Below are 14,353 nucleotides of genomic sequence, written 5' to 3'. Positions count from 1 at the left end.
AGTGCAAGGCCAGATGCCTTAGGTATTATGCATATATAGTCTCTTCTCTTTACTCTTGACTCACTTTGATATATAAATTGGAGACCAGATGCCAAACCTTCAAAAGTAGTTTTTTAAAAGAAGAAAGGATCTTTACTCCCCTCATAAGGAACAAGCTGTCATATAGCAGGGGGCAATGATATTCCAGTCTAATCACTGAGGAAGAGCAAGTACATTGTCATGCTGGAAACTGCGAACCCAGAAAAGCAGGAGCAGCAAGGGGTATGCAGACCTACCTTAAAGAGCAGGCAGTCTCCTTGGTGCTCAGCATAAATGGAGGTGAGTCGATACTGGTTCTCAGTCGTGATGTCGATCTGGTATCCTGTGAGTGTGTAGCAGACCTTGCGAAACTCTTGGATCTTGGTCTGGAAAACTTCTTTCAGGCGCTGGTTTTTTAGTTCTGCACTTTCCACTTGCTTCTTCAGCTCTATATAGGGGAAAAAATGCGGGTACTTTGTTATACGTCATTGGCATAAAGACCTTGCGTTGTATTTACAATGCTAGCCAAACTAAGTGAATTGAAAAGGTTAATTAAATTTTTAAAAAGTGAATTAAGCAGGCAGAGTAAAGAAACAGGCAAGCTAGATTCCTCTCCTCCCGGCCCCAGAAGACCAAAAGATAATAAACTGGGGAATGAGGAATAGAGACGTGTCTTAGCGAGATGGATTTTCCTTTTGCTCGGCCAGCCTTTTAACAACGTACTACAAAATTCAAAGCTATAGGATCCGTTTCCTCACATGCACATATCTTATTTTCTACATGGAACCCAAGAGAAGGGTGTTATGTTACAGGGAGCAAGAAAGTGGAAAAATGGTAACAAACATGCCTCTGTACCGTTATATCAGGAGGGATCTGGCTATAAGGGGAATCTCCTCCAATGTACACTTGATTTGACTGTACGTGCTTTGATCTCAAATTGACACATTGCTTAGGAATCCCTTAAGATCCAGGAAGGGGCTTTTCTTGTGATAAAAAGCCTGAAGAGTACCACTGTCTCTTTCCATTTGCTACCTTAACTGGACTAGTCCCTAGAAGAGAGGTCCTGGGAGAGCGCCTGCCACTCACCCGGCATTTTATTGCTATAAAGGGAGCTGCCAGCAGTGTGAATCCTTCAAGAGGATACACAACAATTACCATGAATCTTTCACCCAAGGTGCCTTCTGAGTAATTAAACCTCGATTTATCCCCCCATTAATTACAAAGATTGGCTTTACTTTAATATACACTAGAGAGACCTCCCAAGTCTGCTTCTTTTATCAACACCCCAGTCCAGGGTTAAAAAAAAAAAGACTCTAACAGCAAACAAATAGACTTCCTTGTTCAGCTATCTCTTTCTCATTATGAGGTTTACGGCTTTGTCTGTCCTGTGATCAGAGACATAATTGCAGCACACGTAGGCCATATGGCTTTATTTCAGCTAGTTCGGGGTCCAGCACTAGGGAAGCAGAAACTTTACTGCAAGGTGACTGCTTGGGTATGAGTGATGGGTTTTGGCTGGGTTACACAGCCCGTGCTAAAGTACTCTTGTTTCACAAGCCTTGCTGGAAAAGTTTTTGCTTGAGTATTTGCCCAGATGTGTTTCCATCAGCCTTCCAAGCGTAGCACAGAAAGAATGGCAACTGCAAGCCCGTGGACTTGCCTGTGATTCACCTCCCAGCACTTGCAAGAGCACCAGCAGGAGGCAAGTCTCCTCTTATCTTCTGTACTGCTCTGGCTAGGCACTCCAGGTGGGACAAAAGGATAATTCAACGTGTTAAGTTAAAGTGCCTTAAACGCCACTGAGGATGCCCTGCTCAGAAGTACTCTGGCCTTAATCCAATTTAGCTTAATCCCCAGGCAAGGACAGAAACTCTTTAATGGTTAAAGAGAACTACATATCCCTTTACTTCTGAGTCAGAGCATCCAAGCAGGGCGAGTTAGTGCTGGCCAACTCCTTACCTTTGGTTAATTTAGCTCTACCTTCCAGAGCTGCTTGTAGAGATGATGTATGAGGAAAGCATTTCCTTTACTCTGGGTGTTCCCCTCCTAATCATATCTTGCTTTATCAAGGGGAGCAAACCAGTCTTGGGAAACATCATGTACCAGCTGGTTCATTAACACACTGCTGTATGGGGAAACCCCGATGTGCTGGGGGATGTAAGATGAATACCCAAGTCCTGATCACAAGCTCAAAGGGCTGGGGCTTCCACATGCCTCTTCTCATGAGCTTGAAAATGCCGTATCTTTCCTGACCACCCATCTTCCCCTTCCTACCAAATTTATCAATGAGCAATTAACTCAGCCCTTCCATGGATTGTTTCAACCTTTTTCCCATCATCTCAGCTGGGTCTGGTCCCTTGATTAATCAAGTAATCAGCCTCTGAAATCAGGAGGTTAATTGGTGACTCTGAACTCAATATTCTCACAGTCTTCATTCAATTTTGCATTCCTAGGATGCAACTGTTGAGGACAAAATCCTGTATATAAGTAAAAATTCAGTGGCCACATTGCACTGGTAAATAATGTTTAACCGCTGTCAGAGATGGCACTGGCTTTAATATATTTCACATGTCCAATACTGATTTTTTTTTCCTAATAAATGCAGCCTAGCCTTGGAAAAGTAAATCTGCCTTTTTCTACCATGTCTTGGAGGCAGCCTGTCCTGATTTTTATAACCTTGGGGGTGGACGGCACCCTAATTCATGGACTCCTTGAACAGCTTACATTATTCATAAAGAGTTAGTGCCTTGTCCACCGTTTTGTCTCAGACTTGGCATTTCTAATGGCCATCAAGAGCACCCTCGGCACCTGTTGGGTCGCAGCCTTATCACCCACCCAACAGCGCTGGCTTATTGACATTACAACCATCTGAACCTCGAATACCAACTAAATGATGGCAACTGCTTTCCTCCACCACCCTCCGGGTGAAAAAGGACGTGCTCTGACTATGATCAGTCTCTTATGCAAGAAGCCCTGAGCTTTCCAATTTAACGGAGGGCTGACCAGCCCCTGCTCCAAGCATTGTGCCCGCGTCTCCTCCCCGACGCTCCTCCTGGCCGTCTTTCCAGCTCCTGCGGCAGTTTTGGTGTCTCACCGCATCAGCTGTCCTGGCTGAAGGAATTCATCTTCATGAAAAAACGTTTCCTCCCTGTTAGGGATGCCTAGTGTCAGCCACTGGCACGAGGCGCCGAACTCTGTATCTGCTAATGTAGACACAGCCAAACGTGCCAGCACCGGTCAGGGACAGGAGGAAGCCTTGTCATCCGCTCGGCGGCTCCATTAGCAATTCCCCAGCAGTATTTCTTCAGCAGAGCAGCTTGGGGACGGGACAGAAGTAAACAGGCAGGCACAGGGACACGACAGGAATGCTTAAGTCCGCAGCCGCCCCCAGTGAAAAGCCCACTGAACCACGACTGTGAAACAAAGACTGCTCTACCTTTACGCCCAATTAAATCGCAGTCATCAATAGTTCAGCTAGAGCAACTGCTGATGCTTACCCTCCTGCAATATTTGTTTATGTTATGGAAATACTTCAGTTAGGGGCTATTTCCAAATTAACTCGGGACAGCCCTCAGGACCATGACTACCTCCCTGCTTGCCTTCGTGGGCTTTGCTGACACACCACTAAGCCGAGTTACGAAGACTCCCAGAAGTGCAACGTGGCAGGAAGGCTGAGACTTGAGAAACGTGGGCCAGGGTCCCACTGCTGAAGCAGAGCCACCCAGGTGAGGCACTCCTGGGTATTTTTCCTGGCTTTCCCCCCGTGCTTCTGCAGGAGAGAGATTTGCTGCAGGTTCTGGGTCACAGCAGCCAGCCCTGGGCCAACTTCTCAGACACTTCAGGGTGCCTAAAATGGCGCTGGGTGCCCAGTTTTAGGCCCAGGCTTCCCATGCACCTTCTCTGTGCTGTGGCTCTGCCAATGTACTGCCCCGACACCGCAAACTCCCAGTGGCCAGAGAGTTGCACAAGCAGCATATGGATTGACTTGGTGACTTGTAATTAACCTTGCTAATGCTTCCCCCACGAAGCGAAGACGTTAAGCTAAGAGGCAGCTCACTGTTTGCTCTGCTTCTCAATTCAAAGACCTGATGGCGCTAATTCTTAAGCCTCACCTAATACCACTAATTCCGGCCACATTTCTAGCACAGTCAGGATAAATTGTTTTAAAAGTCGTAATTTGCAGAGTGCAATTCAGCATATTTCAGAGAAACGCTTCAGGCACAGCAGTAGGGGCGACTGAGCACAGGAAGATCCTTTCAGGACGGGTCGAGGTGCGTTAATAGAGCAGGTTTCTGATGACAGCATTGCTGTTTCCACCCACTCTATCTACCACCTACAGAATGTTGAACATCTTCATCCTTTAAGATCTTTCACAACATTTGGAGAATTAGGTTTAATTATATCTTTAAAAGACAGTGTTTGAAAACTCGAATGCCTGTGTTTAGAGCACTCGCTGGAGTTCCTGTGTTTGACTCCGTTACGCTCGCACAAAACAGGCAGGAGAAGTTGCAGGTGTGCTCTGCGGAAACCACAACTGGGGGAAGTCACACCATAAACATCCAGCATCCCAGAGAAGGGACGCCGAAACATCCCTCACTGAAGTGCTAATGAAACAAATAAGAACTGAGAAAACAGGCGTAAGGTTTGCCAGGTTATACCTTGGTCAGGCGTAATGACTGGCTGTTTACTTTGCTCGGGGAAAAAAAAAATTCAAGGAGAAGAACAAAGAGAAAGGGAAAATATTTTGAAATCATCCTGCCCAGTCTCCTTGGTATTCAGGCCAAGTGTATGTATTAAAAGTTGCCCATCATGGGCAGTTTGTCAGGGAAGAAAATCCTCACTGAAAAAATCATTAATCTGTTACAAAATTAATATTGCCAAATGATTAACTTCTTCCTAATGATGCTGCTTCCTGAAACACCTTGTATTTTCACACACTTATATTGACTTTAATGAATAGTTCAAACTATTTTGGATAAATAAATAAAATATGAGTTGGACTTTTTTGGTCTCTCATATTGGAAATGTCACTGCTTTTTATTCCATTGCTTTTACACTTCTTACATCTGAAAATGTTCACAGCTGCCTGGAAATACCACAGCTTTGGCTCCTGCTCTGAGTTCAGCCAGGTCAATCAATAGCAATAGCAGTCTCTACACCAAAGAAAACCAAATCCACACTTAACCTTTTCCCCAGGGAAAGAGGTAAAACAATGTGGCTCTCAGCATGCCAGAATTGGCATGAAATTAAATGTACCACTAGACTTTTTCAGGAAAACAGAAATTTGTTCTGCCCATCTTCAAAGATGCCACGAGCCATGTAGCTGCATTAATTCACTTGTGATCCCAGCTAATATCTCTGTCCTAGAAAGGCCTGAATTCCTTTCTAATTCTCCATTAAAGGTTTTTTTCCCATGGTAACATGTCTGGGGGTCACTCACTCCACAACATAAGGAATAAAATATTTCGCACCACATTGATCCCTGTCCCTGCTGACCCTGCCAGAACACTCTGACAGATGCTACCCAGTGTTGCTACAGAGAATACCATATTCTTTTTATTAACCCTGCTCTATTTAAACAGAAGACTGCTTAGCTTGTTTCCAGCCTACAGGAGGGATGCCAGTTCTCCCAAGGTTTGTTCTCACAGGGTCCGTGATGGGAACAGGATGCGCTGTTTCCTCTACTCCAAGCAGCAAGGCCACAATTACCCTTTCTCTCTGTCACCTCCACAAGCCGCTTCTCTTCATTTCCATATCGCCATGCCTGGCATGCAGCATCCCCCATCAGTCACCCCACCTGCACCCCTCCGAACTATTATTGAATTACATTCTCCTACTGCAGGTCTGTCCTTCCCAGCTGACTCGTTGCAACTCCAATGCCACCCCACTGCATCTGAAATCCTTCCAGTCTTTCCCCTGATCAAACTCTGAGCTGAAATTTTCTCCTTCAGCTTTAGTTTATGATGAACACCACCTGAAAAGAGTTCGGTGATACTGTGAAGGACAAAATATAAAAATAAATTGTATCGTATTAAATAAAGTCTAATAGAAGAGGAGCCGAGCGTTTTCTGATGTAGGCAGGTTTATGACCATTGCTCTCCCGAAATAAAATTCGCTTTGCTAGATTTTATAGATATGTTTTACACTCTGGACGGGTAGGGGAGTGTGGGAGCGAGACCACGCCATCCGCCTGTGCCGCAGCCCGCTGCCACGCTCACCGACCCGATGGTCTGGCAGGCTCAAGCTGCGCTCTGGGAAACTTGCAATTTGTGACATTACAACCATGAATTACAACTTTTCTTAAAGGTAAAAACAGTTTTATATTCAACAGACTGCACTGGCTGTTCAATTTCAAACCCAAGTGGTATTTATTTGATCAGTCAGCGTGGGTTTATTTTTAAGCTGTGTATGTACCATATGGCTCAGTGCATCTCCCAGCCCCCTCCTCCAGCCACCAGCTTCCCCCTTCCAGCAGCCTGGGGAGAAGCTTTTGAAGGCAGCAGGCTACAAGTACTCGTCTCCATCACCATGGCTCTTGCATTGCCCAAGAACTCTCCACCAAGAAAGATTCCTGTATATTCATTCTTCAGCAAACATGGTTTTCTGAAGATACCGCATCAGACATATTCCGTGCATCTCTACAAGGTGCCTCTTCTTGGAAAAAAAGTCCACAATTAACCTCTATCCCCAGATAACCTGCACAGAGTGGCAGAGGGCATCAGAGGTTGGGTTAGGGGAAAAGGGGCAGGCTGTGGAGGACCGGGGCCTGGAAGCTGTGGAAGAGGATAAACTTCCTCTTGTAGTACCTACAGACATATATAGCATGCATTAGCCTCAAGGGTTGTTTTTGCTTGTTCGTTTCCCATTTCTTCTCCTGATAATGCTGAGATTACAAGGCAAGGTTGCCAAACTCAGGAGCACACCTGAAGTTGGCCTACCTACAGGACTCAGCCTGGACAGATGAACCCCCATGGGACAGACGGCTGTCCCAGGGGACATCCCCGCTTGGAACTTCGCTGCCCATCCTTCTCCCCCTCCTTGGCAGAGGTGTTTTGGACCAGGGGAAGTTAAGAAAGAAGGCAGCTTTTGGAAGCCCGGCTCAGCTCTTCGGTCACCCGTGGCGCATCCGTGTTGCACTCAGTGAAGGCAGTGCACTGTAGTGTAAAGAGACCCTGGGTAGCTTTAAAATTACTGGCTTAAATAATGCGAACAGCCTGCTTGGTGCAATACAGACCTCATTGGGGATGGCAACATTCACCCCAGATGCAGGATAAATTAACCCCAAGAGAGCTATTTAGTGCCCAAGGTGGATTTCACCAATTAGTATGATATGGCACAAACCTCTTGGAAGTTAGGATCATTACACCGGTCATAAATCGTGAAGCAGCCAGGAAGACATCTCCCTGCTGCCCCTCCCCAAATGATGATAAAGTCTTCTAGCCATATTTCCCTTCCATATGGCAATTACAGCCCAACAGCACTTCCAGAACAAAGTGATGTCAGCTGGAGCTAGTCATTAACTTCAGACACAAAAAATAGCCTCACCTTTAAAATTCAAATACATTGTGCTACTTAAGTTTACAGGAGAGCAGGCTATCTTCTGCTTCTAGGGCAAGCCAGCAAATATCAGTGTTCCAGGTAATCTATTTTGGAGTTATCAAATAATAATAAAAAAAAAAGTAACTGGGACTTTTGTGGGCTGTAGTTCAGGGATGTTCGGTAGCAAGAACAGGAGCATAGCTTGCACGGCTTGTCAGAGGAAGGAGAATCACTTTTCCACTTGGCTGTTTCTAAGAAAAAGAGTGGTTTTGAAACTGCTCAAGTGTATAATGTAAGAATTAATCCTAGGGACTATATAATTAACATATATAATACGCATTGTTAATTGCACAGGGTGGTCTGCAGAAGCATCTAATAGACAAATTTATCTCTGCCTGATCACCTCCCCTGTGCTCTGCCCATGATCGTGTTTCCATTGGCACATCACCACTATTACTGTTACCCCAAAACACTAGATGCTATTTAAACCTCTGAACAGCATCAAACATCTGTTATTAAAACAAACACCGGAAAATGTTCCAGAAATATTTTTGTTCCTTCTCAAAAAGAAGACTTTTTTTTTTTGCAGGAATTACAGTCATTCAAACTGCAGGTGGACAATATTCAATCACACCTTAGAGAGTGCTTTACAGTTTATTATCTAACGATGGTCATGTAGGCTACAAACGAGAGCTTTTCACCACTGGCAAGAGGTGATTTCATACTTCCCCAGGAGCACAGCCCTTTTGCTCTGAACTTTCCATGTTCAAAATCCTGATGTTGAGAGTTATGGAAATACTATTCTGACTTGATAATAGTGACCAAGATCGTTACTTACACTATCTTGCCTCTCTCTCTCCCCAGTGTCGTGAATTCTGTGCTCACAACACTTATCCCAACTTTACAGGGAGATGGATCTAAATATAGAATTTGTAAACATTTACAGGGATTCTGACTACTTCTAAAGTAGCTTATCAAATAACTATGTGGTATATGACAGACCAAGATGGGGCAGGGCATCATACAGGCATTCTTTGGCTCTTATTTGGGATGCACAGATTGAACTCTAAACCCCGTAGACTCTCTGATTATTCTGAGAGCGGCTGTAAATAAGCACGCTCTGCTGCGCTGGACTGAATCCCTTCCTACCCTCTCCTCTTGACAGACATTATGCACCATTACCGGCTCCAGAACTCACTTTGGAGACAAAGCCCAATGCCTCCATCCCCTAGGTAAGACAGCTTTGCTGAAAGGTCAGCCTGCCATTTCATTTGTTTGCATGGCCCGGGCTAATGGAAACGCTTCCGCTGTGAGCAGCACGCGGGCAGGCTCGAGGGTCGCAGAGGACTGAGAGGAAAAATGCACACCATTTTACCCAGTCAGCAGGGATGAAAACACAATTGCACTGCAATTGATAAAGGCAAGGCTCTGCAGCATGCCACCTTATTTGTGTTTTTAATGGGAAAAGATTGTGGAGTTTGTTTTATGTCTTTTGTTCCAAAGAAAACTAAGCTCTAAAAAGCCTCCACTCACTCCTATTCAATCCCTTTTTTTTCCCCGTGTTTATCCCCTTAATAGTGTTTTGAAGTGTTGGCACCGCAAATATATTGCTCTTGGCCTGAAAGCACTCTTGGTGCCAACTAGTCAAACTTTCCCCAGGCCCTTCTTTCTGCTCTGTGCTCCTGCAGCAGGCCCCAAAGACACTTACTCTGCTTCAATCCCACATCAGACGTTTCCTCTGTGCACTCTTCTGAGTGCCCTGGACCTCCTCCCATAGGATAGCAGGCTCTGCCCTATCTTTATTGGTATATTTTTCTTGTTCTACTTCATTTTCTGGTGTCCACTTTATGAAAACAATCCTTTAAGGATGATCTTGCTGGAGCAGCACAAAATGCTGGTTCAGCATGGAGCAGCAGAACAGCAACGAGGAAAAAGGGGCTTTCAAATAACAAAAATGCAGGAATGTGACACAGACATAAGGACAAGCAATCTTTTTTCCCTGGAGCATGAAAGATGTTTGGAAACAGAGCCATCTCCTGGATAACCAGGCTTTCAATCACATTATTCCAGCTTCTGGAGCTCCTATTTCCACTGCAGGAGCCTGAAGTGTTGTTATGGATAGGGAGGGTTATTTCCTTTAACCATGTGCTAATGCTCTGGAGCAAGAGACGAAGGCTTGAAGTCTCCAAGCAATCCCCACAAAGTGTCCCAAGACAGGCAGGACCACCAAAAACATCTCTGGGTAGGGTGACAGGAAAGGTAACAAAATCTCAGCCCAAGCACTGAGTCTTGCTTCCCAATTCTGAATTATTCATCACCTGCTAACTTTCAAACCAGTTCAGTTTTAAATTTTTAAATATTTAGTAATTGGGTATTAAATATTCATGCAATTTTATTAGAAATTTTGGAAGATGGGCACTAAGGCTGTAATTGTTAAGTTCATCATTGGGACTGACTGGCTACTCAGAGTGACTTTCCAGCTTCCTAGAGAGGGAACAGGGAAGAAAAAAGGCAAAGCGAGTATTTATGGACCTCTCCAACTCTAAATCACAAGACAACACAGCTACTTATACCATCTATTTTCCAAAAAAATCATCTCTTTATGAAGAAAGTGAGAAACCTACACTGGGAGCATGCTAGAAAGCCCTCAGCTGCAGTCTGAAGAGTTTCATTTAGGTGTCAAAGAGAAAGATGTCCGTCTTGGTTCAGTGTATGTGACCAGCAAAAGGACAGTTGAACAGCCTCTGTCTGCAAGAGCAACAAGAAGAACATGCAGTCGGTCTCTCTTGTGGTTCAGGGTAGACGTGGGTAAAGTTCAGCTTAATATGCACCCGAAATGAGGCAGATTCTTCCCTTTTTCTGACAACCGCTCAGATGGTAAGACGGGATGTACAGTTTCCCCTGAGCTGGTCTGACAACTCAGATTCATTAAATATCCATGCCTGTTGTAGCTCCTGCAGACCATTTTTTCTTCTCTTCTACCCCCTCCTTTGTAGCGGATGACATCTCTTTAACCCTGATCCATGCTGAGAGTGCGCCCATGTTCCTGTCCTCTGCATTATGAGCGCACATTCCCTACGGCGCCGGAAATTGTATGGTTTACACAAAAGATGACACAAAAGCCCTGGAATTATATGCAAATGAATGGATCCATTCCTCACTTGTTACCATTACAGCTCTGACTTTCCAACAACTGCATGGGGTAATTTCTGCACCAGCTTTCAAACAAAGGGCATCTCTGTGTTATTAACATCTCATTGTGGCAAACAGTTTGTCACCTTTCACAAAAATGATCTGCAAAGACACCAGCAATTATTCCCAAGGAGATTATTGGGTGGCTGTGTCCCAGCACAGCAGCTGGAGGGTAAAGTGACATAATATTCACTGGGAAAACTCCTTTTTCAAGTCAAGAATACATGGAACAGATTAAAAAATGAACTGAATTGGAAACAAACACAAAACTAGAGGAAGAGCTAATCTTGCTCTCTTCGATTTTCTTCATCTCTATGTCATCATTAGGAGCACATCTTTAGAAGAAAAGTAAAAGCTAAAAGATTATGACATGAAACGACAGGACATTAACTTTGGACACTTATCCTGGGAAGGAGCTTGGTATGTTTATAAATAAAAGACCCAGAGGAAGAACAATTCAAGCACCAATTCCAAAAATCCAGCCGATTTCTAGGTCTTGCATATTTGGTTCTTCCAACACTTTTTAAGCATGAAGGACTAAACATCTGCAAGGCAGACAGGTTTTCTCTTCCTGAGATCGCTGTGTAATGCCTGGTTGTATCTTATAATAGGACCCAAGAACCAACATATGCTTGGCTAATATATTCACGAGTGAAGTGGGACAAAGAACAGAAGCCCCATCTAGTTTGAAGTAAATAATTATTAAATACTCAAAGTTATGCTTTGAGGACAGGTCATTTCTAGTTATTTGCCAAAAAATAAAAACCAAAAACCTCACGGTCTGTCCTCAGGGATAAAAGCAGCAGGAAAACAAAACAAAACAAAAGATCTTACTAAGTACTTTTGCTAGTACTAAGGCGGCTTGTTACCTTCACCTCTATGAAAAAATGCTTTTTGTTAGTCTGATGGAAGCCTCTTCTGAACTTCAACACTCACATTCAGAAATCTGTTCTTTGGATCAAGAGAAGCACAAGAAAAGTCAGTACGTTTCCTGTTTGTGATGATGGGACGGACAGAAGTATTGCTTCACTTTCAGGGTGTATATTGTCAACAGCTCACGCTTGGTTTCTGCACACAACCTACAAACACTTTTAAAAAAATGATGAGCTCTGCCCATTTCAAGTCTGAGAAACATCTGTACAGCACATAATGATCCAAAACAGAGCCACTTTGCATGTTTGTTTCTTCATCACCATTTTAAATAAGTTTCTCTCTGTGATCTAGGAGGTACAGCCCAGAGTCATTGCACATTGCTGCCATACGTCCACACAATGCCTTCTGCCGGCACAGGGCAACACAGGCAACACGCAGCAGAATACAGCCGGGGACAGAACTGATCCAAGAGGAGGCAAGGACATGCGATGACTTTGCAGAGTTAATTTAAAGGGTAGTTTGTAATATAAAAGAGTAGGAAGATTGTCAGACAGGGAAAGCAGAGGAGATCTCAGGACTGAGTGGAGCACTGTGAGATGTAAATCAAGTGGGACTTGGAAGAATGGGAAAACAACAAGAGATGGAAAAATGCAGTCAGCCCACAGCCACCCGTAAGGTTGCATGGACCCGTCCACTAAAGACAACAAGTTCTGGGGATTCTTAGAGCTCTGCCCAAATGCAGAAGCAAGGGCAGTCTGAATAAAGAATCTAGCCTAACCACTGAGCAGGCTAAAGTTAGTAGCATCTTGAATTCCTATTGAACTGAGGGACTTCGGTGGAGGAACAAACAGGAGCAGTGACTGATTTCACACCTGGCTGTTCAAATTATCTTAAGCAAGGTGAGCGAGGCCACCTGGGAAGGCCTCAAATCACAAGAGAATACTTGTGGGTAGATCTAATTAGACAGAAGCCCTTTCTTTTTTTTTAAGAAAGAGGTATTTTAATGGCTTATAGGTCCTTTTGCAGGAGCAGGGGAAAAAATAAAAAGACAGATTTCTGCTACGATGCCGAAGGCTCAGCTTCCTTCCTTCGAAGGAAGAACACTGAAAGAACCTAGTAAACAGACTCTGTAGCTTGAGAGTCAAAACTAGAGCTTTTGGCACAATTTTGACCAAAAATAGTAATAATAAAATGCTCTGACAAAGGGGTTTTGGTTGGAGATAAAGAGTGAGGGAAGTAGAAACATATTCTTAATGAAAATCTCATTTAGCAGGGGTTTTTTGAGGTGCTTAAAAATTCCACTGAGGTCACCATTCTGGAGAGATGACAAACTCCTGGGATAAAGGCTGGAAAATCCTGGTAGTCGTGTCACATTTAGCAAGTCAAAGATATGTTTGTATAAGGCTGTAGAGGGCTAAATCCATTTTACATGCTGTATGTATTATTAATTTCTGACAGTGGGCTTAGAAAAACCTAATTCGCTGGAATACGAGCTCCCTTTGAGCGGAGGGAAGCCTTTTCAAAACTCATCTTTTATTGACTGAGTCATTTTTGAGTCAATCTGTCTGCTTTCGGCAAGACAAGAGTTTTAAATCTTCTCTCTTTTTTTCCTCCTTTTTGAGTCGTGGCAAGTCTATTAAAACCTGCTAATGTATGCAGCAAGGCCTCTGATTTGAAATGTAATGAATTCTTCAGATAGTGGCAGATTAGGGGGAGAAGATGATAGAAAGAGCCAGAGACGCCAAAAAAAGAACTCTCCAGAAAAAGAGGAGGAGAAGGGTGAGAAGGAAAGAGAAAGATTAACCCTTTTCGCCCAGAAGAAGAAAATCTTTAAGCCCCATTAATAGAATCAGTTAAAAAAGCAGAACTGGAAGAGGCAGAGCATCTTCAGGCATGCCTGGGGCTGAATGAGACAAAGAATAAATGAATCTTTCCTCCTAGACTCTCTTGTAAGATTAGGTAATTCCCTAAGTGAAAAATGAATAAATTAGAGAAAATTAGCTCCATCCATATAAATAAGCCTTCATATTCCAAACTCGTCACCCAGAGCTTCCCAGGCGAATGCCCTGAAACATTTTTGCTGTTGTGTAACAGATGGTTTCCTCCTCCCCCTCCTTGGTTTGGATCCAACTGCAGTATCTTTCAGGTGATCTTGTTTTAGCACAAAAATGAGCATTTTGGTGTAAATCATAAATACTGTTAGTGAAACAGCGCTTGGCAGTTTTATTGTATTTGGCATCTTTGAAGTGCTGGACAAACATTACACAGTTACACAAATGAGAGATTAGCACTGTCTCCTTTTTACAGATAGGGGAGCTCAGGAAAAGAGAATCAAGGATGCTCCTTAATTCGACAGCACTGATCTGGTGACAGCCCGGGCTGAGAACACAGAATCTGCTGAATCACAGCACAGACCTGTGATATCTTCCTGTTTAACAGTGAAATTCATAGCTCAGCGTCAAATTTGATGGCTTTAAAAAAATTAGCTTTGCAGCAAAGTTCTAAGGAAACAAAGCCTTGGAGGTAAAATGAGAAAAACAGCCTGATGAAGCACAAGCGACCCAGTGGATTATAATTATAATTATGCTCAGCATAACTGATGCAGGTGAGTAAATACGGGAGACTGAGAAACTGGTCCTGTCAACCTAATGGCCCTTCACTAATGAAAGGTTCTGAGATGTTTTAACAGTTGAGAAATCCCAAATAACAGAGGCAGAATACTTCAGCTTAA

The 14,353-nt window shown here is 43.7% G+C and overlaps 1 protein-coding gene across 5 annotated transcripts in view; it reads right to left on the bottom strand.

Moving 5' to 3' along the window:
- The window catches only part of MAD1L1 (mitotic arrest deficient 1 like 1), a 353,458-nt gene that overhangs the window by 87,481 nt on the left and 251,624 nt on the right, over positions 1-14,353 (bottom strand). For 4 of the 5 annotated variants that reach the window (XM_083800613.1, XM_083800616.1, XM_083800615.1 and 1 more), the window contains one exon: positions 276-466. In XM_083800613.1, the coding sequence (XP_083656739.1) occupies positions 276-466 (191 nt within the window). The other variant, XM_083800617.1, reaches the window with a different exon arrangement.

This window comes from Anser anser (genome assembly GCF_964211835.1).
Source record: "Anser anser genome assembly, chromosome: 15".
NCBI classification, from domain to species: Eukaryota; Metazoa; Chordata; class Aves; order Anseriformes; family Anatidae; genus Anser; species Anser anser.
This window is presented reverse-complemented; position numbering and strand designations above follow the sequence as displayed.